The sequence below is a fragment of the Ammodytes marinus genome (genome assembly GCF_949987685.1).
Source record: "Ammodytes marinus genome assembly, chromosome: 4".
Lineage (NCBI taxonomy): Eukaryota > Metazoa > Chordata > Actinopteri > Uranoscopiformes > Ammodytidae > Ammodytes > Ammodytes marinus.
The window spans coordinates 33,124,125-33,146,215 of record NC_137233.1 but is presented as its reverse complement, the minus strand read 5'-3'; the positions used below and the strand labels follow the sequence as shown (position 1 = coordinate 33,146,215).

At 40.3% G+C, this 22,091-nt stretch overlaps 2 protein-coding genes across 2 annotated transcripts; both read right to left on the bottom strand.

Moving 5' to 3' along the window:
- Positions 1-271: 271 nt before the first annotated feature.
- On the bottom strand, positions 272-5,793 carry ift52 (intraflagellar transport 52 homolog (Chlamydomonas)). The gene is made up of 14 exons (XM_080026805.1): positions 5,134-5,793; positions 4,621-4,790; positions 4,425-4,512; positions 4,107-4,236; positions 3,918-3,993; positions 3,578-3,649; positions 3,360-3,486; positions 3,192-3,275; positions 2,984-3,052; positions 2,735-2,889; positions 2,561-2,648; positions 2,347-2,455; positions 1,686-1,831; positions 272-1,604 (listed from the first exon to the last, which is right to left on the bottom strand). The coding sequence occupies exons 2-14, from the start codon at positions 4,737-4,739 to the stop codon at positions 1,563-1,565; spliced, it is 1,305 nt and encodes a 434-aa protein (XP_079882931.1). The 5' UTR covers positions 4,740-4,790; positions 5,134-5,793; the 3' UTR covers positions 272-1,562.
- A 1,384-nt stretch (positions 5,794-7,177) lies between these two features.
- Positions 7,178-17,021, bottom strand: acot8 (acyl-CoA thioesterase 8; the record flags this gene model as incomplete). The annotated part of the gene is made up of 6 exons (XM_080025388.1): positions 7,178-7,411; positions 9,419-9,610; positions 9,846-10,003; positions 13,898-14,123; positions 14,525-14,661; positions 16,819-17,021. 6 exons carry the CDS (start codon positions 17,019-17,021, stop codon positions 7,293-7,295), a joined length of 1,035 nt encoding a protein of 344 aa, XP_079881514.1. The 3' UTR covers positions 7,178-7,292.
- Positions 17,022-22,091: the final 5,070 nt, after the last annotated feature.

The window sequence follows — 22,091 nt, the reverse complement described above, 5'->3', positions numbered from 1 at the left end:
TACTTTTTGACTAAATACTGTAAAATGCCATCACGTTTATATTGTCATGTATACCCTCTAGTGGTGTAAGCAAAATTAGAAGTCACAAAGCACACACATATTTGTCATAATTAAGAAAACAAAAACTCTCAATATCCAATGTCTTTCTTTCACAGTTTTATTAGATCAAAACCATAAGTCAATAAGCAAACAATCAACTAAAAATAAAACATCTCTGGTGTGAATTTCTCAAAGATGTTCTGCTTTTCTCTGAAAAGTGACTAAATCTGTTTTGAACCCAGCCATTCAAAATAACCTTTTAATTTTTTTCAGAAAAGTTTAGCCTCTGGAAAATTAGAATGTAATTTCTGGCTATTGTATTACATTAGATTAATGTAATTATTAATGAGTGGAAAATAATGGAAACTATAATTAGCTGGTTCCCTGGTTGTATGTTTTTGTGGAGCCCCACCTCCTCTAATGACCTGCTTTGCAACCAGCTGGGTCAATTAACAAGCAGCCTCAACAGTTTAAAACCCACCTGGAGCTCAGTTGACACTCATTGGCCCAGAGACAAAATGGAGACAGCTTTAGTCAAAAAAGGTAAGAAAGGTGGTTTACTTCTAAATATACATTTTAATCTCATCAAACAATTTGATTCTAAACAGTATCTTAAATTCTACCTCCTAGATATGAAAAGCTTTGAGTGTTCCTCTCTATCGGCGCTGGACAGGAGGTTTTTTGGGGAGCAGAGTTTGCTGTCTGCTTTGTCGCTGGAATTAATGTCCACATCCAGAGCCTCCAACGAAAAAGTGTCAGATGTATCCGACACCAGGCCATCCATCCTGGCTTCTCTGTGCCTGTCGCCCGACCCCATTTCTCCTTGTCCGGCCTTTACTTGCCTAAACGCTCAGGAGACTGACAACTGCCACCTGGCCGTGCCTTTGCAGGGAAAGTCCTCCACTCCCCACATGCTGCTTCAGAAGCAACAAAAGGCTGCCTTTTTTGACCAGTCCTACAGTGACTCTCAAATGTCATGGGACGTGTCTTCGATTAAATCGGAGTTCAACAGCCCAAAACCTGGCATGGAGTCCAGCAGCGTCCTGGAGCAAACGTGGAATCCAAAAGCCCAGTCTACACAGCATTCACTAGCAGAGGTTTCTCCCTGACGTGGCTCTGCACTCCACCATATTCAAATGCTGGACGTATATGTGAAGGTAAGATGTTCAGTTGACGTAAACCCTTTTTGTCATTTTATGCTCTGGCAAAATCTGCTAATCCCATGTTATTTTGTTTTACAGGATCCATGTGTATAATGCAGATTTTATTATGTGTCTTATATATTTTTTTATAAATTGTTTAAATAAAGTATCCAACTTGGTTAAAGTGTATTTATTTCTGAATGAGAATACAATAGAAAATATTTCATTTTATATAAAGTTTCTAATCAACACAGTATCTGTTGATGCATAGTCCACAACTACAGTAACAGTTCCTTAACTAAAGAATATACTAATCTGCTTTAAAATATAGTTTACAGTGATTTAAGGCAGCGTTTGATTCCTAAACATGTTCTTCTACGATCACATGGGTGTGAATCGTGCCTCGGTGTCCAGATCATGCTCCTGTAAAGATGTTAAACAATGTTCAGGCAAGGCTTCCAATGCATAATTGTTCTTGTAGATGGTTTCTAAAGGGTCACTCACCTGATTGAGTTTCTTGAACTCTACAACCTGGAAGAAAATGTGTTCCAAGATGTGCTTGGCATCCCTCTGATCTTTATCCAACTTTGGTGACACACCCAGAATTTCACCACATTTCCGCACATAAAATTCAAGATCATCGTCTGTGCCTGTGAATGAAAACAGTTTAATCATTACTTTAAGTATAAACTTGACGGTGTGAGTCAGCGATCACACACACCTCTGAAAACTGCAGACGTTTGTGTCCTCGCGGGCTCTGAACAGAACGGACAATGTTGCTCCCGACATCAACTGTCACCCGCGGCAGTTGATTTTATACTATCTATGCCCGCGACACAGACGTGACTGTTAGCAGTTTAAAACACGGCATGGGCTAACGTGCTGCTATGTTTGGCCGCGCGCAGCTACTGATCCTGGGTCAGCCACAACGTTAGAGTGACTGAAGTGCAGAGCCGGTGGGATGCACAGGGCGGATCATTCTGCACATGCGTTAAAAGAATTAACGCAGATAATTCCAGAAATTAATCAACCTGCGTTAATTTTGACAGCCCTAGTATTAACAGGTTTTCTTTCAGTGCACGCACAATACGTGCAGGTAGTGGAGTTATTCAATGAAAGACAGAGTTAAATACATTTTGACACTTAAAAAACGTCTTGAACTTGCATTTATTGGTGAGCTGTGCAAGGCGCACTTTCTCAGAAGAGAATGTTTCATCCAGATCGAACAGGTCCAGCATTGGTGGCGGCAGATCACTTAAGGCAGGTGGAAAGACCTAAATAAAAAAGGCACAACCACGCTCACTTTTGTGTTTAAACCTCAACTCTGAATTTTAAATACATACATTGGGCTGGGGCATGAATACAGGACTGTCACTTACAGCGGGTTGAAGCTGAGGCAGAGGGGTCTCGAACTGTGGTGTGATCAGCTGGAGTGGCTCGTCTTTGACGTTCAGCTGCTTATAAGCGCTGCAGAAAAGTTTTTATTTTTAAAATCTGGAGGAAAAACGGCTGTGATAAAGAGGGAATATCACTCTTGTATTCTGCATTCTCACCTGATGACTTGAGGTAAAGTGTCTGTTGACAAATTGAACAGATTCATATCAAAGAGCGAGGTGAAGTCCCTTGGGTTTTCATCACCCTCTTGTAAGCACACCCTGAGCTGTTCTGACAAGCAGCCGGTGTCTGGCAACATGGTGTAATCTGTGATCTAGGGGACAGAAAGGACATGGTTGATGTGTGGGCTTGTTTAAAAAGACAACATTAGGGATGCCATCGTCCCATCAAGGGTACCACCTCCTCACCTCTGGGTCTTCAGCATCAATCTGATTCAGCTGTATATTATCAGACATGAGCCACTGGAGCACCACATCCTGGAATTAAAAAGTACGCCAAGCTTTTGTGAACAAAACATTACAGTTAACACATTGCACAGAAGAGCAGAATGCTTTTCTACTCTTCTGATTTGTTAAATATCTTAAATTTAACCAGTCTCTGTCAAACTGGACTCACCATGATTTTACTGTTCTCCTCTTTGTCGATGTATTGGTCACTGAACATGTGGCAGGAACCCAGCACTACCAGTTTGCCAGCCTCCTATGTGTAAGACACATTTCAACATCACCACCAGTATACACTCCTAAGTATTATGAGTTAAAAACAGTCCATTATGGCTCTGACCTTTCCTTGATGGAAGGCCAGTACAGGCCTGTTGAGGGGGAAGCAGACTGAGCCAGTTGAAAGAACGGCAACGGCAGGCTTTATCACACTGAGTGTGGCACCATATGGATACACAAATGTGAGAGCCCTAAGTAAAGACAGAAAAAAAATTGCATTTAATAAAAGAATAAATGCATTACTTTATGGAGAAATTGGGAACATAGAAGAAAATCATTTACTGTGCATTGTTTCCGACATTTTCATCTTCAATGATTCCTGTGACCACTTTGCCAGCAGCCCGGCTAATCTCTCTAAAAAAGAAAAAGGGCAGAAAGTTGTGACTTCAGCTTATTACTTATTATTCAGCTCATTTTCTGTGGGGGAACAACACCATTGAAATCATGTTAACAAACAAGGCATTTAAAGGGTTTAAATGTTTAAATAAGCGGTAGTTTATTGAAGTTGATTAAAAGATTTAACCCAAAAAGTAAAAAGGAATGGCCGTAAATGGCCGTAAATCAGAATGATACCAGTGGGTGTGTTTAAGTGAGAACAACATTCTACGCTCTAACTACAAACCTGTTCAATACACCGTTGGACACGAGCGCCTCCTTCGGATGGAAGTATTTGTAATACACATTTCGCACAACAGCGTCTGCAGCAATGATTAAGAGAAGGAAAACGGCACATAATTCAATTCAACAGTTGTAAACTTAGCCGTAGCTGAATAGATCTCAACTGTCATTTGACCAATGTATCGATACGCACCATTGTTGACCATTATTCCAAACTCCTCCAGAAGAAAGTTGATATTGGTGTCATATTTCATCTCTCCTCCTTCACCGAGCATGACCAGGACATTTCCTCCTCCGTCCAGATATTGCTTCAGGACCTCCAGCTGAAAGGAAAGGGACAACGGCAGAATTTTAGAAGCGGCAAGGTAAACACGCTATATTTGAAGTGGCCGGTGAGCTTGCCATTTGTACCATGCCAAATGCGATTATCGGTATATGGAAAGTATCTTAACATGTTAACAATGTTTTACTTCTACAAATCACTATCTATTTTATTCTTTCTATACATCACCTCAGTTGCTGTGAACTTCTCCCTGGGGCCTGCAGTTAACCACAACTTGACACCTTTCAGCCTTTCCAGGGACAGCTCCTCCTTCATACTGGGGGAGAGAGCACAAATTACCATTTTTCTTAATCAAATCTAAACTATGGGAAATGTAGTTGTTTGAGCTAAAGCAAGTAGCTGTAAGGCAGCGATGAGAGCTTACCTCTGGATTTTCCATTGAGCTCTCAGTCTTCTCTGCATGGATTTGTATCCATTGTTCGTAGTAAACAGTTCTCTTTTGGAAACATTGAAGACGACAGTGTTGTGCGGTTCCTTCTCCATTCTGTTTTAGATTCACTCACCAAAGGTCAAGCCTTAATAGCATCCGTACACCTGGAAACAGGTAGGAACTCCAGGTTAGATCCCATTTCCAACAGCTAACTATAACATGTCCTTATACATTGATACTATCTCAGCAAACTATGGTTATCGCGCCTATTCACTGACTTAAATTGACGTAATTAGCCAATATTAACTTGCACAGGTTGTAGTAGTTGACACTGAAGTCACGATATATGCGTCTATTGACGTAGCTAAGTTAGCTAGCTAGCTATCTGTTATGTTACGTTAGCCATAATGCTACTAGCTAGGCGTCGTTACGTTACGTTAGCGATAGATGCTTGCCTTTAACGTTTTCTCTCTTCTACTAATTTTATTTAATAGAGAGCTGAAGTACCTGTGTTGTCTGCTATCAACAGCTGGCCATTGTTTTCATTGTACCTCACAAGCTCTCCTCTCCAGGCATTGATGCATGGCGGGTGGAAAGTGGTAACCAAGGGCGCTAACCGCATAACAACCAAGTTGTGCAGTGTTCATCGAAAAGAGGGCGGAACTCAAATGCGAAGGGACATAGCAGCATCCGGACGTATACGTATGTGCCGGTATGTGCCCGGCCAAAACAAAGTCGTCACCTGGATTTGCAAATAGGCAGGAGTGGTCAAACACTTCAGTGATTAATATATTTCAGTTGGCATTAAGTTATTTGACCCTAACTGATAACTTTATTTCTTAAACGACCATGTCAGAATTCTGTGGTTTTGGGAGATCGGCCTATGTAGTCTCGCAAAGTCAGACCAAACTACAGTAAGTAGCTATGGGACTGTTTCAGAGGGCCGAAATATATTGGCCTGCATAAAACAAAGACAACTACTCAGGAGTTGAAACTAGCCTACTAAAATCGTGTTAAGAACTATCCTACGTGTTATTAAAAAATCCATGTTTTAATAATGCCCCATTGCAAATTGAAGCATTTTATCCTGATAAGCCCCACTGATAAGTGGTTTTCTTATGGCTACACATCTGCATAGTCCATTGGGTGACATCAGCTAACTTGTGCCATCAGGTAAAATGGGCCAGTTAAGGTTTGAGCCTCACAGCTCTTTAACATTTAACAGCTAATGGCTGCAAATGAGTTCAAACTGTTGCCAAGACTTGGGCAATGCCTCATATCAAGATGTGAGAATAGTGTTAGATAAGTACACCCCCCATATATATATTTTATATTTTATTGTCTGAAGTCCTTATTTTTGCCATAATTAGTTTAACAGTCATTCTTCTTGTTTTTGTTTCATTTTGAAGTAAACATTGTGCAGCAACAACTGAATGAGGCTGCAGTGAAAGCCTTGAAAAGCATCACAAAAGAATGCAAAAGTTTTTTGATGTCATTGGGTCACAGGCTTGATGCAGTTATTGCAAGCGAAGGACTTGCAACAAAATATTAAGTCTTATTTACTTTAATTTATTTTAAGTCTATCTGTTCCAATACTTTTGCTCACCTAAAAATGTGGTGTTCCTTTACTAATAATGCTATGTTCTCAGTTGTGTATCAGATCCAGATGTAAATACCTGGAAATGAAAGCTGAAATGTTGATCTATTGTCTCATATTCATATGTTGGTGTCAAACACAAATGTTTCCAGTCTACAACAGAAATAAAGGAATTGGCCTCAATGTTCCAATACTTTTGGAGGGGACTGTATAGTGGAGAACGGGGTTGGTAGGCACACGTTTTACTCTAGTTTGAATTGCTCATCACCAAAACATCTTTCAATAGTCATTCCTACATTAAATTGCTTTTATTATACTTACCGGTTTATTTAAGAAGTCATTAACAACATAAACCTTTTATTTCCCTCTGTTGAGAAATGTGTTGCTGTTCAAGTGGGCAGGTATGTTTTTATTGGAATGGTAGGTTGTCAGATGGGTGTTTGGTGCCCTCAGAGTTGCCTGGTTAAGGTTAGGGTTAGTGTTAGGCCTAAAAAAAATTAGATTAGATTAGATTTTTAGTTATCATTACAGGTGGAACACTGTAGGTTCCTGTCCCTGCTCCACCATCTTTTCACTTGAGAAACATGCTGTACATTGTCTAGGTTATCCTTCTTTTTAATGACGACATGTATTTACTCTCCTTTGGTGGTTCAGGGTGTTGGCTGTCTCACAAACACACACAACTATTTCACCAATGTTTCACTCTCCACTGGCGGATCAGGCTGTTCCTTTTCTCAATCCTGTTCCACATTCCATTAACCTGCTCTTTTCTCTTAAACAGGTGGCTCTTTATTCCCATTAAGATAACCCCACAACCCCACGCTGCTGGTAGTTGCATAAAACTAACAGTATGTTAACTCCTTTTCTTCTCTGTGGAAGTTTGGGCTTTTAGAAACCTGTCAAAAGATCTCATCTAACAAATGACATGTATTCATCCATTATAACTTACTCATTATTTATTGCATGGTAATACAATTAATTTCCGGTTGTATGTTAATGTAAAAAAAAAAAAAAAAAGGTTAATGATTTCATTTACAAATAAATTATACATTTAAAACAATTAAAGTGCTTAAAGTTTGCTAGGCTGTGGGACTGCTTTGACTCTCAGGACGCCCTCCTGGGAACACGAGGCTGCGAGCACCCCGTCTCTTCTCCACAGTCGACCCTGGACCAGTCCCCTGCTGCTGCCTGTGGGACACAACAACAAGCACGGTGGGCTTAAGGACGGTATGCAGAAAAGTATGATGAAAACTGAAATTGATAATAGCCACAACATTTGCAAAGAACTATTCAGAAACATGTGTTGGGTTGTTGTTGTTTTCTTCAATTCAGGATCACGAGGCACACAAAAAAATACATTTGGAAGCAATGAAGAAATACATCATTTTAGATTAGGCCATTGGAATGTAACCCAAGTGCAAACCAATTTGGAAAAGGGTAAAAGGCTCTTCATGATTAATGCATCCACACTAACAAGGGGAAAATGTTTTTTTTTGTCCAATTGTAGAGCAGTGAAGGTGGCTGAATACTAGTTTTTTAGAAGTGACATTCTTAAGGTTAACGTTTTAAGCAAAGGAACAATCTGTAGGATTAGTTCAAAGCTGGAGGAAAGAGGAAATCAAATTGACCTGCATCAAAACAAAGAATATACAATAGACTACAGTGAAAGCATCTGTGGCTCTGTACTCAGTACACTGGCTTATCATGCAGGGCATAAAAATGACAATATTTGTCTAGCCTTTTCACTGATGTATTGTCATACTACAGCCGCCGTAAGCCCGACTGCCGCTATTCTGACTGGCGCTACTGCAACACAACACCACGAAAGGAACAAAAGAAAAGGCAAAGTAAGAGCTGATGAGGCCAAGTGTAGCTATGTCCGCTGGTTTCATGAGCCTCCAGTCCAGTCATATGATATTACGTTCTGTAGTGTGATTGGGAAGAGAGATCCTTCTGTCAAGTTCTGAAAGCTTTGAAATGAAGAACCGTTCACTGACGCGAGCTATGTTTGAGCCAAACGCCGAGCCCCCTTGTGTCTCCTGCAGGTATGTGTGTCAATCAATCTCCTCCAGCTCCACGGCTGCTGCTCATTATCCAACAGTCTGTGTGCACCTGTGTGATGTCACCTCCAGGCGCTAAGGTGCTGGGAAGTGTAGTCACTGACATAACACTCATCCACATAGCTACAACATGTCAACAAGCAGCTCTAGTAAACAAAGGAAATACAAACAGGAAAGGACCCTAAAAGTGCTCTCTCCCTTTAAAGACAAGAAACAAGATAGACTAAGACCCTGTTTCCACCTGGCATTAATATGTGGTTCTGAGGAATCCGATCGTTATATGTAAATGTAATATGCTTGTTCACACCTGGCCTTAACAATGCGTCTTCTATGCGCGTTTGCGATCCGGATTCGAATTCCCCGCGCTGTATGGAAATCAGCTCGTACATCATTTCCGCTTATACACTCCATCTTCAATGTTTTCTGTTTTCTGTTGTCTGTTTACCTGCAACGGTGCGCTTTTATGACGTGAATTGTCGCGTGAATGAGTACGCGTTTCCGCCCAGTCACTCGCCGCAGTTGAGTGGGCGGGGCCTAATGTGTATGAGATGCGCATACGCGTTTCCACTGTTAATGGGTATGTGGATAAGTGGTCTCAAACCACCTCCGAATGTGGATAATTTCAATGCGCATTCAATGCGCATTGAGCGTGTTTCCACCTGTAGTTAGCGCGATCGGATCCTAAAAACCACATATTAATGCCAGGTGGAAACAGGGTCAAAGATATCTTTGGTCTTTTTCGTTATGACCTAAAACAACAAGAGTTGTCAACTGGGCCCAGTTTTTCAAAACATGTAATCAGGATCAGAATTATCCAGATTCTAAAATCCTTTTTCTTTGCTATCCCAGATAAAAGTCATCTTGTAGGTTTCGTCCAGGTTTTTCAGATAGGATCATTCTGACCCAGATACCCCGAGATCAGGATTACAGAATCTAGATTTGCAGTCTTTGATTATGGCGGCATCATACATTTTATATACTGTATGAAGAAACATACTGGTTTGTAAAAGACAGTGGGAAAACAAAGCTATAGATATCAGTTCAACAAAACAACAAAAAAAGCCTATTTGTGATGCTGTGAATCAGACCAACGTACTAAGCACCGTAGACAGAAGATAGTGGACACCTTACTGACCTGCCCATGGACTCTCACACTCAAACAACATCCATTCATCGCTGCGGAAGGTGCTGTGGAACCACATGGCGTGGTCCAGGGAGGCCGAGAACTTGGCACTGTAGTTGGGGTAAGGCAGCAACACTGTGCCCAGCAGTGCAAAGTCTGATACATACGCTGCAACACAGCAATGCAGCTTCATGTTGCCTTCACCTGCATACACACAGAAATAATGATTAGGCTGTGTTACACGTTATTGTCTGCTTAATACAGTATTTACATTGTCTGATATCTTCACATTGCATATACTGTATTTTGAAGAATGAGGCAAATAAAATGCTATGTTCAGGAACTGTACCACTATTCTATTTTTTTATGTTATCATTACGAAGTATAAATGCTATATCTGTAATATATGCAATGCAAATGTGCATTTTGTGCATTTTACCGATATATCCTCGTGCTCGCACCCAGAACAGCTTCTTGGGGTCAGCTGCAGCACGTCTGAAAAACTGTGGTGGGTTGACTGGCTTTATCTCAATGGGAACCTCATTAGCCAGCAGTTTGTTCAGGCCTTGTCTGGCATTTTCTGCTATGTCTGGTTTACTGTGGAACAAGAGAAGGAAATGAATATTGTGAGTGCAAACTATGACAGAAAGTGAGTGAAACTGATCAAGATTGCATAATTGTTAGCTCCTGCCTGGCTACTGGCAAAGGCAGACCAGCATCATTTTCAATAAAGCAAACTTGGAGTTATGAAGCATACTTTATATTGTCTGTAGGCCTAGTGTGCGCCATGCTTTGATTACGACTGGCGTCAAGTCATCATTCATAGAAAAAAACTAAAGTGAGAGCAGAGTGTAACAACGCGTCACTGAAGTAAAATTATCGTAGGCTGATACTACAATAAGGTGAAAGTGTTATTAATGTATGTGTATTGTTTCCCATTTGTACTAACTATTAATGTAGCCCTCTAGCCTAACCCACTGAGTCTACCTGTACATAAACCCAGATAGGCCTTGTTATGTAGCCTAGGTGCTGTTGTGTCTATTCAAGTCCCTTGTTCATGTTTCTTTTGCACTAATAAAAAGGAATGGACATTTTTACCAGAGATAAGGCCTGCAACTACATTATTTTAATGGCCAATTAAACTGCACGTCTTTTTCCGGATTAATGAATTTGTCTATAAAATGGCATGATGATGTATTCAAGATTAAAATATTAAAGGTGAAGTAAGAGATTTATTTATGTTAATATAAGTGTTAAATCGCTCTATTTTCATACAGTGATCACTTATATACAGTGCTGTTTGAAAGTTTGTGAACCCCTTGAGCATTTTGGAATTTTATTGTGTTTAACCATTATTGATTAATTCTTATCAATAACAGCAGTGTTGGGAACGTTACTTTAAAAAAGTAATTAGTTATAGTTACTTACTACTTTTTCCAAAAAGTAACTGAGTTAGTAACTGAATTATTTTATAATAGAAGTAACTAGTTACCAGGGAAAGTAACTATTTGCGTTAGCCTACTGTAAAAAAAAAAAAAAATTGTTGTATGTCAACAAATTTTGATTTTTCTGAGCAGTTTTCACAAGTCGAAATGAGTAGAACAGACAGGAAGGCCTACTTGTAGGCTACATAACCTTCAATATTTATTGCACATCAACAGACAGCAAGAGGTTTATCCTGCACTTCAAGTAGGCCTAGCCTATTTCGTTCTCAACAAAAGTAGTAGAGGAAACTGCTGAATGTACCGTGCTGATCTGCTATCACTGAAGGCCAAAAACGCCAGACTATGAAGCATGAGACGATGAGAGGAGGAGTAAGGATTTATCCTATGTTTATTTCCTTCTTTAACATGCACAGCAGCATACAGATGCCAGGAAAATAACAGTAGCAATATTCGGCTAATGATGACACGCTAAACAGCTGTTGCAACCGGCGAATCGCGGCTGTTTAATAACGTGCATAAATTGTAATTTATAGAGATCGGGAAACGCATGCACTTACTCACAAGGGCGATGCAAACAAACTCAGGGAGAGCACGTTTCAACCGTGGATTGATAGGTGGTTACTGCGGCAACACACACGCACTCACACAACAGAGAGAGAAAGAAAAATAAACTTCACTAAGCAGGCGCTCCGGCTGACTGACGTGACGGCGCTAATTGACAGTTATAATGTCATCCACACTGAATAAAACACATCTTAAAACAGTATAAGAAATAACAATCGCTTGTCTTGTTGTTAACCCACCGGTCTCCTTTCTAGCAGTTTGTGTAGTAGGCTATGGAGCCAAGGGTGCTTTCGGATTACACAGTTTATTCAATCAATTCATAGTAACGCACCGCATTTAACGTTCAGTAACGATAACGGCGTTGTAACGACGGAAAAAGTAATTAGTTAGATTACGCCGTTACTGAAAAAAGAACGGCGTTACCTAACGCCGTTATTTTAAACGGCATTATTCCCAACACTGAATAACAGTATTTTTTATATGAAATAACAGATGTTTGTTTATCAATTCAACACTTTTCTTTTCCAGAAATCAATTGTTAAAAGAGATAAAACAAATTATTTGCCAACTGTTGTATGTGCAAAAGTTTGTGAACCCTGAGCTGCATTGGTTAAATCGAGCAGGTAAACACAATCAGGTGGGCCAAACTGATTGATGAAATAGACCAATGTAATGAGAGATCTTTAGGGAAGAAATCGGGTGGCACAAGGTAAAACAAAGAAAAAACCAAGTCAGTTTAGGCTCACCAAAGTTAACACATACAGGGCAGACATGCTAAAAGGGGAAAAAAATCTCAGAGGATCTCAGGAATAGAGTTATGATGTTGCACATTTGTCTGGGGACAGCTATAAACTCATATAAAAAAGTTTGAGCTCCATCGGTCCACCGTGAGGCAAATCATCTACAAATGGAGAGCTTTAAGAATGACTTAACATCTGCCTAGAAGTGGACTTCCTTCAAAAATATCCTCAAGCGCCACAAGAAAAGTGATTTTTCTGGAAAAAGCCAACCCAAACATTACATCTGGAGATTTGCCACCACCATTCTTCACTTGAGAGAGGGTTCTTTTGGTGGTAGGCAGAGTTGCATTTTTGCCCAAACATGGTGGTTTTGGTTATGACCAAACAGTTCAATTTTGGACTAATCTGTCCACAGAATAAGACTTCAGGTATCTCCAGGTGCTCTCTGGCAAAGTTGTGACAAGCACTTTTGTTATTTTTTGAGAGCAGAGGCTTCTTCATCAACCCTCCCTTGAAAGCCATGTTGACTGAGTTTTCTCCTTATTGTGGAACCATGCACATCTGTCCCAGATGCTGCAAGAGAGGTCTGCAAATCACTAGATGTAATGTTTGGGTTGGCTTTTAACAGAAGAATCACTTTTTTTGTGGTACTTGTGGATATTTTTGAAGGAAGTCCACTTCTAGGCAGATGTTCAGTCACTCTTAAAGCTCTCCATTTGTAGATGATTTGCCTCACGGTGGACCGATGGAGCTCAAACTTTTTTATATGAATTTATAGCTGTCTCCAGACAAATGTGCAACATCACAATTGTGAAAAATCTCTATTCCTGAGATTGTTTTCCCTTTTGGCATGTCTGGCCTGTATGGGTTCACTTTGGTGAGCCTAAACTGACCTGGTTTTATCTTTGTTTTATCTAGTGCCGCCCAATTTCTTCCCTAAAGATCTCTCATTACATTGGTCTATTTCATCAATCAGTTTGGCCCACCTGATTGTGTTTACCTGCTCGATTTAAGCAATGCAGCTCAGGGTTCACAAACTTCTGCAGATACAACAGTTGTCAAATAATTTGTTTTATCTCTTTTAACAATTGATTTCTGGAAAAGAAAAATTTTGAATTGATAAACAAACATCTGTTATTTCATATAAAAAATACTGGTATTGATAAAAATTAATTAATAATGGTTAAACAGAATAAAATTCCAAAATGCTCAAGGGGTTCACAAACTTTCAAACAGCACTGTAGTGTGCACATTTCATAAAGCCGATCTCTCAGTCACTCGCTCTGCATGTATTCGGCAAATAAACTTTTCGGGGATCCCACTACTGATAACCAATCAGAAGAGAGAACGCTACAAACCGGCACCTGTCTCATTGACGGTGCACGTGCAGAGCGACAGATGGGTGAATGTGTATGCGCCTACAATGGTGGAGCAGGTAAAAATCCTTCCCAATGTCTGTTTTGATGGTTTTTATCATGTTTTATCACACTTACAGATCTGAGATTATGCTAGAAAACTCGCTTCTGGAAGACCGCAGTGCATTAATGTGGTGACGTAGGGACGAGGGAGGGGACTGCTAACTGTAGTCACTGACAGGAAGTTAGCTAAACTGACCATTCCGCTTACTGAACCTTTAAGATTTAAATCAGATGAGACAAAGAAAAGTTGCCAATGTTTGGATTTCTGTCTTAAAAACTGCTACAATCGCCATTAAATAATGAATTTTCTGAAGCAGCCTCCACCTGAGATAAAGATGAATGAGTTCCTCGACAGTGAGGAGGTCTTCTGGTGGAGGGACCGTGGGCATGGGGAACTGGTGTTCCAGGGGGCTGGGCTGCAGCATGTGGAAGGAGGCCTGGCAGATGAGTATAGGCTGTCCGTGCTGAATGGCCTTCACAGAGCGCACTGTGAAACTGCGACCGTCTCTTATGCGTTCCACCTGGTACAGCACTGGAACCTTAGGGTCGCCTAAAAAAAAACACACACACACACACACAGCTGGATCATTCCACTGATTATGATTGGATTATGTCAGTTGTTGAAGGTTATATTTCTGTATTTATAATGCAGGCCTTCATGTTCAGAAATGTTGCTAAAACTAACTGTGCGGTACAGTGTAGGATCAATTTATCTTGACCGACTGTTTTAGTCTTCTGTAGTTTCATTCAGTCTATGAAAGATTATTTGCGTTAAAAGGTGGGAGTGAGTGATTGTGGAGAATGCTTAATGTCAGAATCACTTTGTCAAAATCAGTGAAAAAAGAGTGAGTTTGACAACAAGCATTCTCCAGAATGTAACTCTGAGCTCCCTCCTTAATATATGGCTTGTACAAATTTTGACAGCGCCTTCAGAACTGTGCGATGTCTCACCTGCTCGTACAAAGTAGCAGTGGAGAGAATGGGCATAGAGATTATCGCTGACGGATTTAGCAGCGGCGACGAGGGCCTGACCCACTATCTGACCCCCAAACAAACGCTGAGTACGGGGCACCCAGTGGTGCGTCCCTCTGGGGGAAAAATAGAAAAACAACTTAAATATATGCAATGCAGTTTCACTACATGATGCTCATGTAATAGTAGTTCATTTAAGTGGTACAACATACAAAAACTAAATAATTTGTAAGTGCCTCAATAGTGTAGGCTTAGTTGAGCTTATTGACTAATCAAACGTATTGACTAATTAGTACTTTACATCACATTCATTTAACAGTATACAAAACATTCTCCAAAGCAGTTGTAGCCATGTTGCTAGCTAGCTGGGTTAGCTGGGTTCTTAGGAAAGTTAATTTAAAGATCCCATATTATGCAAAATGCACTTTTTAAATGTGTTCTAACATATCCATGGGTCCACGGTGTGCCTAGAGACTGCCAACATATCAAAAAAAATAACAATCTCTCCTTTTCTCACTCTCCCCCTTTCTGAAACCCCCACCCCTCCCCCTCAATATACTCCAGTCAGAATTCTCCCCGTTTCTGACGTCAAAAACTGGAAAGCCAGAAGCTTCCACTGTGCAGCCCAACCCCCTATTTCTTATTGGTCCACGGCCCCGAAAAATATTCCTTCATCCCCGTGTTGTTTGCTTGTTGCTAAGCGACAAGGTGCCTGTAGTACAGAAAAGCATGGTGAATGTTGCATAATCCACTCATTTATCTTAACCACAGCAGTCTATGCCTCGTTTTTAATAACACAACGGATAGGAAGCTACTTGTGGGTTTTTTCAAACAGTGAAACTGAAAGAAATGTTTTTATTGGTATTTTTGCCTGACTGGTGTATAGCTATTAGCTTTGGGACAAGCATTCAGCTTTTGCTCATAAAAACATATTTCTATCCCCCACACCAGTCTGGAAATGCCTCGTTTTTAACAGGACAAAGGATTGGAAGTTAGTAATGTAGTCAAGTCAACTTTGAAGATAATTTTTTCACTGATTTTAGTGGTATTTTTAGCCGGTAGCTCCCGAGCTAGCTTCGCAGTAGCCACCATCTTTTGCAGCATTTTTATTGTGAACATGCCGTTTCCATTAGCTTGGAAACGGCAAGTCAGTGCATCTGTATGAACATAGTCTTTCATGTAGACAAGGATAGGTCATGTCAAACTGTTCAAAGTGCGTTACTAGCACTAGACTTGGTTCTTCTCATGGGTAGGCTAACTGCGCTAACAGGCCCAGCAAATACTTCATCATTGTTTACAAACAGACAGAGGGCGAGGCGTTTCTGGCTTCGCTTCCGGACAGGGGGCGGGGGCAGCTCAAAGATTGTATATTTACGAGGGGAGCTGCAGCTCTTTTTAAAAAATAGGCCATTGTGAGATTAGCTGAACATCAGCATAGTACAATACATTATCTGAAAGTTTTTTTCAGCAAACAATTAAAGAAAAACGTATTAGGGACCACTAAGACCATATAATATGGTGTATAATAGAACCGAAAAGTGTATAATATGGGAGCTTTAAACCTGCTGTGTGTAGAATTGTGGGTTTTATTTCCTAGCAGATTTTGTAGAAAGTATTATAATATCCATAAGTACATTTAATTTAGTGCATATATAGCTGAAAAAAATGTTTTGAATTATTATTTTTTTCCCTTAGAAAGGGTCTCATATATGTCCATATTTCTGCATATTTTGGACCAAGGCCTAGTGCCGCCATTTTGGAAGTGTCATAGTTGGAATGTCATCAGGTGCATTGTTTAAAATGTAGAATTGTTCTTGTCCTTGAAGGCCACTGTAGCTTCTGTTATTATTCAAAAGGGGTGGGGTTACCCAGGGAGTGTTGCATTCTAGAACTTTGTAGAACTTTCTTGATGATGTCATATTACACACTGCACCTTTAAGAGTTCACGTGTTTAAGACGGTTAACGTCAATGACAGTGTTAGCCCTGTACACAACATTTAAATGTCGGTTTAATAACAATTAAAATGAACTGTGGTCTTTGTGTGACATCCCTATGTGTTTGGCTTTCACGCAGTTACAAAGGTTTAAGTCTGGGTCAAATCAAGTCTCTCAGTCGTAATATCCTATTTGACGTTGCTAGATGTGAAAGCCATTTACAACCACCGATAGGACATGAATCGAATGCGGCATTCATTAGTGAACTGTACTGATGACCTATAGGCTACACTTAACTGTAGTAGTAGCCTACACAGTGTCAAACTTCAGCCACCCACCTGTACAGGTCTACGTCGAGCTTTTCTAGGTTTAAAACGCTGGTAACCAGGACGCTTTTGAGGTCCTGGGTCAACTGAGATGCAGAACTCTCCGTGCTCTCATCTTCGGGTAATTTCTGTGACACAGTGGTATCCCCTGGGTTAATATCATTCTTCGTTAACCTAACAGCACCATGGCTTTCTTCCTCTTCCTTTTCCGACATTTTTGTTGTTGATATCGTTCTTCTTCTTTTCTTTTTTTTGCCAGGCGAACTGCGACCGGGCAAAGCATTATCGCCACCTACTGTCGTGTTACATATATTCTCCATAAAAGTCCTGTGCTTTGGTAAGAGTTTTTTACAGTCGGTAGCTATCATGGACCTATAGGTAGCTATACATCAGTCATCAGGGGCTGTATTCACAAAACATTTTAAGGCTAAGAGTAGGTCCTAACGTGCTGATTTAGGAGTAACTCTCAAAAATAAGGGGCGTCTCACTCCTAATTTTAGGACTCCTAACTTTTTAAGATAAGTGTAATTCACAAAGCATTTTAGCGCTAAAACTAGCTCCTAAATCTATGAAAAGCTAGGAGTCCTCGAGAGGACTCCTAAATCACTAGATTAAATCACAGACAACCATTTGATGGCATTTTGGAGAGATTTAATGCTAGTGAGCTTTACAAAAGGTACCTTAATAGCTGTAAGGGTTTAATGATCTTAGTAAAGCTATATTTAGAAAGTATAGACACATTTATATTTATTATATTTATATAAACAATTATTTATTAATTATTAAGTTCCTTTTCCTGCAGTTGCTTTGGGTTTATGATGCACTGAAAGTTACTGTTGGTGTCACGTTTGGGTTTAATTTGTTACTAGAGTAGGCCCATATGTGGCGCTTCCATCTCCTCCATTCCACAGGTCCGCTACTGTATAGTTGCGTTTCTCGCCTTTTTCCTTCCGCATGCACTTTACGATTTTGCCAGTTGTTGTTTCTAAATTGTGAATTTCCTGGTTTATCGCTGTCTGACTATTGCTGCATAGTCCGCCGTTGAGGGAAATACAGTGAGAGTGCATGGCGTGCAGCTGTTCAATGAGGATATTTTTTCCGATTCAAATCATTGTAAAATTTTAAATGAATAGACCTATGTGGCGCTATTGTAGGTTAATTGTGAACGAATGTGTGGGAAACCCTGCAGTATCTTGGTTTCATGTTAAATCAGTGTCACTTGTCATTAATTGTATATAAAAACTCTTCACTTTAATACAGCGACACGATATGGATATCTCCCACAGTGGTTCTATCATAAACTCACTCTTAGCTCTCATTCCCTCTCAGCCAATCACTGTGGGCATAGAAGGTATGAACATGACATCATCCATAGCAACAGGGTCAACACCGCCCTCTAGTCTTAGCTTAGGAGTCCCTCCCATTCCTTAGTAAAAGTTGATCTTATCAGCTTTGTGAATAGGTTTTAAGAAATTACTCCTTACTAAGAACTTTTAGTGCTCCTTAGGAGTACTCTTAGCGCTAAGATAAAATGTTTTGTGAATACGGCTACAGAGGTAAATAAGTTAAAATTTGACCGACCGACACAATGTCAAGATCATTTACAACAACTCTGCCTGCTGGATAACGTTAAAGACACTTATACATGATTCATTTGATCAATCTGAGAGTCTTTTTAGTCTCTCAGCATCAAGCTGGCGCAATGATCCGACCCATTGGCCAGAGATATCATGCCCTGATATATATCTTCACCTCACTGAGTCTCTATGTAAGATGATTACACGTGAAATAAATGTTATTTTAATTGTTGTTGTCTTTAATAATGCTTACTATGTTAATATTATATAGCGCTATGCCTTGACTAGACTGTACCAACGGTCCTAACGGCTCTTTACGATGGCAAACTCCCACTGGATGCAGAGCACAGGGGAAGCCGTGAGCTTCCTGCTGTCATACAGACCTTATTTAGGGGAATGTTTGGGGGCATGGCGAAGGAATAAAACCATGATGTTTGTTTTTTACTTAGTAAACCACACAACAGCTCAGGACATTGCAGATTTGAGCTATAACGGCTTATTTTGAATGATCGCGCTGTCTGCGTAGTCTACGCGGTCTATGAAGGCCATAGAGACAGTGCGGAACGCGTCATAATCGGAGGCCACGCCCATCGTGGGGGAAAACAATACACAGCGCTCCATTCACTTTATATTGAATGACACCCGTATTCGGCAAACAAACTTAATAAAAACGTAATACGACATGCCTTTCACAAATACACGTTACTTTCTTTAAAGCCACGACTCCTGTCTGTCTATACGAGCTGTTTTGGTGAAAAAGTATTGAGTAATTTTCAATATCGAGACAAAACTCTTAACTAATGTATGCTGAATGCTAGGCTAATGTTAGCCTTCTGCTGTAGGCTAACCATAGGCTAACCCTCACGGACGGGAAAAAACACCTCAATATTGAAAATTACTCAATAATTTTTCACAAAAACAGCTCGTATGGAAAGACAAGAGTCGAGGCTTTAAAGAAAGTAACGGTTTTTTGTTAAATGGATGTTCGATTACGTTTTAATTAAGTTTGTTTGCAGAAGACAGGTCTCCTTCAATACAAAGTGAATGGAACGGTTTTCAACGGTTTCCCCCACGATGGGTCCGACCCGGTCCGACCGGACAAAAACACCTCAATATTGAAAATTACTCAATTATTTTTCACAAAAACAGCTCATATAGACAAACAAGAGTCGTGGCTTTCAAGAAAGTAACGTTGTTTTCTTAAATGGAGGTTGATTAAATTTTAATTAAGTTTGTTTGCAGAAGACAGGTCTCCTTCAATACAAAGTGGATGGAGCGCTGTTCAATGTTTTCCCCCACGATGGGCGTGGCCTATTTCATGCACTGTCTCTATAGCCCGTGAAGGCCGAACCGAAGGCCGAACGTTAAACGAGACGGTCTCCGCAGGTCTCCGTTTACGAGCATTTCCGGTTTACGTAACAAGCCGTTACCTTGCGTGACGACTCGCCACTCCTGTGCTGCCTAGCAACCCTGATTGCTGCCAACGGAAACAGCCTTGTCAACGGAGGAAAAAAGAAAAAGAAGTTGCCTACCAGACCAAAACAAAAAAATAAACAAGAAGAAATAAAAGAAAAGACAAGAAAAAAAGAAAGGAAGATAAAGTTAAGAAGATGAGTCAACACATTGCTGTTTCTTTTTTATTTCATTTTATGCCATCTCTGAAAAAACGCAATGAATCTTGGGATATGTTGGGCCGCGAAGGATACATCTGTTGGACCCTTCAAAACCGTGAAACGAAGGCTGCATTTCTCGGCCGCATATGAAGGATCCTTCCAAATGGAACAAGCATTTGTGCGCCGCTATGACGCAATCGGTCTTCAAATGCAGCGGCCTCTGGAATGGAATATAGCAATATGTCTATCTATGGTAAACAATAATTATCGTGATTTTGTGCCAAACTGAATGCAGGTTCTCAGCAAACAATTTCAACACAGTGAACTGCTTTAGGCCTACACTCGCAATTAAATAACACACATCAAGCCAAAATATCGGCTAGCCAATGCCCATTTTTCTCTGCAGTGTAAACTATTTTGCTAACCGCGCCTTTTCTCATTGACACATTTTGAAAACACAAATCAGAGCCAGAGGGAGCCCTATTGGTCTGGGGATGAACAACTAGTTTGGACGACAATGGAGGTGAGACAGAGAGTGACAGGAGTGGAGGCAGAGAAAGAGGTAAAGAAGTTAGAGAAGAATGAGGAGAATGAGAGGACGGGGGATGAGGGAGCTATAAGGGAGTAAGGAGAACAATCAAAGATGAAATCTGAGCGACAGTGGCGATTATTTCCACACTGCCTCGCCAAAGATAACACTGCATGTGATGTGGATTGAATCTTGAGGCCCCGACCCACAAAGGAGAAATGTTTAGAACTGTTGTTTTTCTCCTACAGTAAAACAACGTTTATGTTGTTTGTGTTCATGTTGTATAGTTTTCCAGGAATAGTTTGCGTTCGCAAGAAAGGTATAATGGCTGGCTGGTTTGGTGTAAGGTTTTGAGATTAGTGTGTATAGGGTTTTGCAAAGATAGCCGAAATTAAGATAGAAAGGTAGTGTCTAAGCAATCAGAATAAAACTGTAACAGGTATTTGCCTATTAAATACATTCATTTAAACAAAATGTCCAGTGTTTCTTGCAAAGGTTGGGTCTCATACGAATAGCCCCTCCAGCAACGCATGCATCCACCTCCAGAGGGTCAGACTCATTCTCCCTTCTGTACAGCCCCATGATTTTCAGCATCCCCCTTGTACGCCTCACACAAATCCCCTCCGTGGGAAATAACAGCACAATCTTGCCATGTCTCAACCCAAGCAGGAAGTAGAATATAATCAACTCGTTTTAATGCGCTACATTCCTCCATGCTCCATTCCCGCACCATTTGTTTTCACAGACATCCATTAGTTTCTGTGGGATACATAGTCCCCTGTGAAAATGTGATGAATGCATCGAAGTGGCGTCATTCCTGCAGGTGGTATTGTCTTCAGGCCGGTGACGAACATGAACAATCCTTCAGTGACACAGGTCCTTGTTCTGTATAACAAGGAAATGTCATTGAATATGTTAACAATCATGTAATGCGATAAGATTTAACTTCCCAAAGTGTCGCTTTCCAATGAAGTCCCATAAGCTTAGTGTCAAGTTTTATGTTGTCCTCCTTTTGCTCCCTGCTGGACTGAGCTATAGTATAAGGGTTCAAGTTATTTAGAAGTTAGCCTTGACACGGCACTTGAGCCAGTAGATTCGGATGTTGGCAAAGGGCATCCAAAAAGTGTAGGCTGGCCAGTCCATATTTGATACAATAAATTGTTACAGAAGTAAAACTTTTTTCTAATAAATGCTTCTCAGTTTTTCAGGCACTCTAAGTTGTATTTACATATGAAAAACAATGAAATCATACTGTCTATTGAATGAATGTTTTTATTTATTTATGTGTCATGCGCCTAAGTGGCCCATTCTAAAAGTTATTACATGACACCAATAGAAAGACATGGCATGCAGCTTCCAGTCCAATATCAACACACAACAAACTCTACTTTGCACAAAATAAAGCAAAACATGTTGCAGCAGCAGGATAGTGCAACCAATAAACGGTCCAACTAGAATTAAACATTTCATACCCAAACAAAACTACTAACAGTAAAGACCCACAGAAACATATTAATAAACATAAATACAGTGCTGCTTGAAAGTTTGTGAACCCCTTGAGCCTTT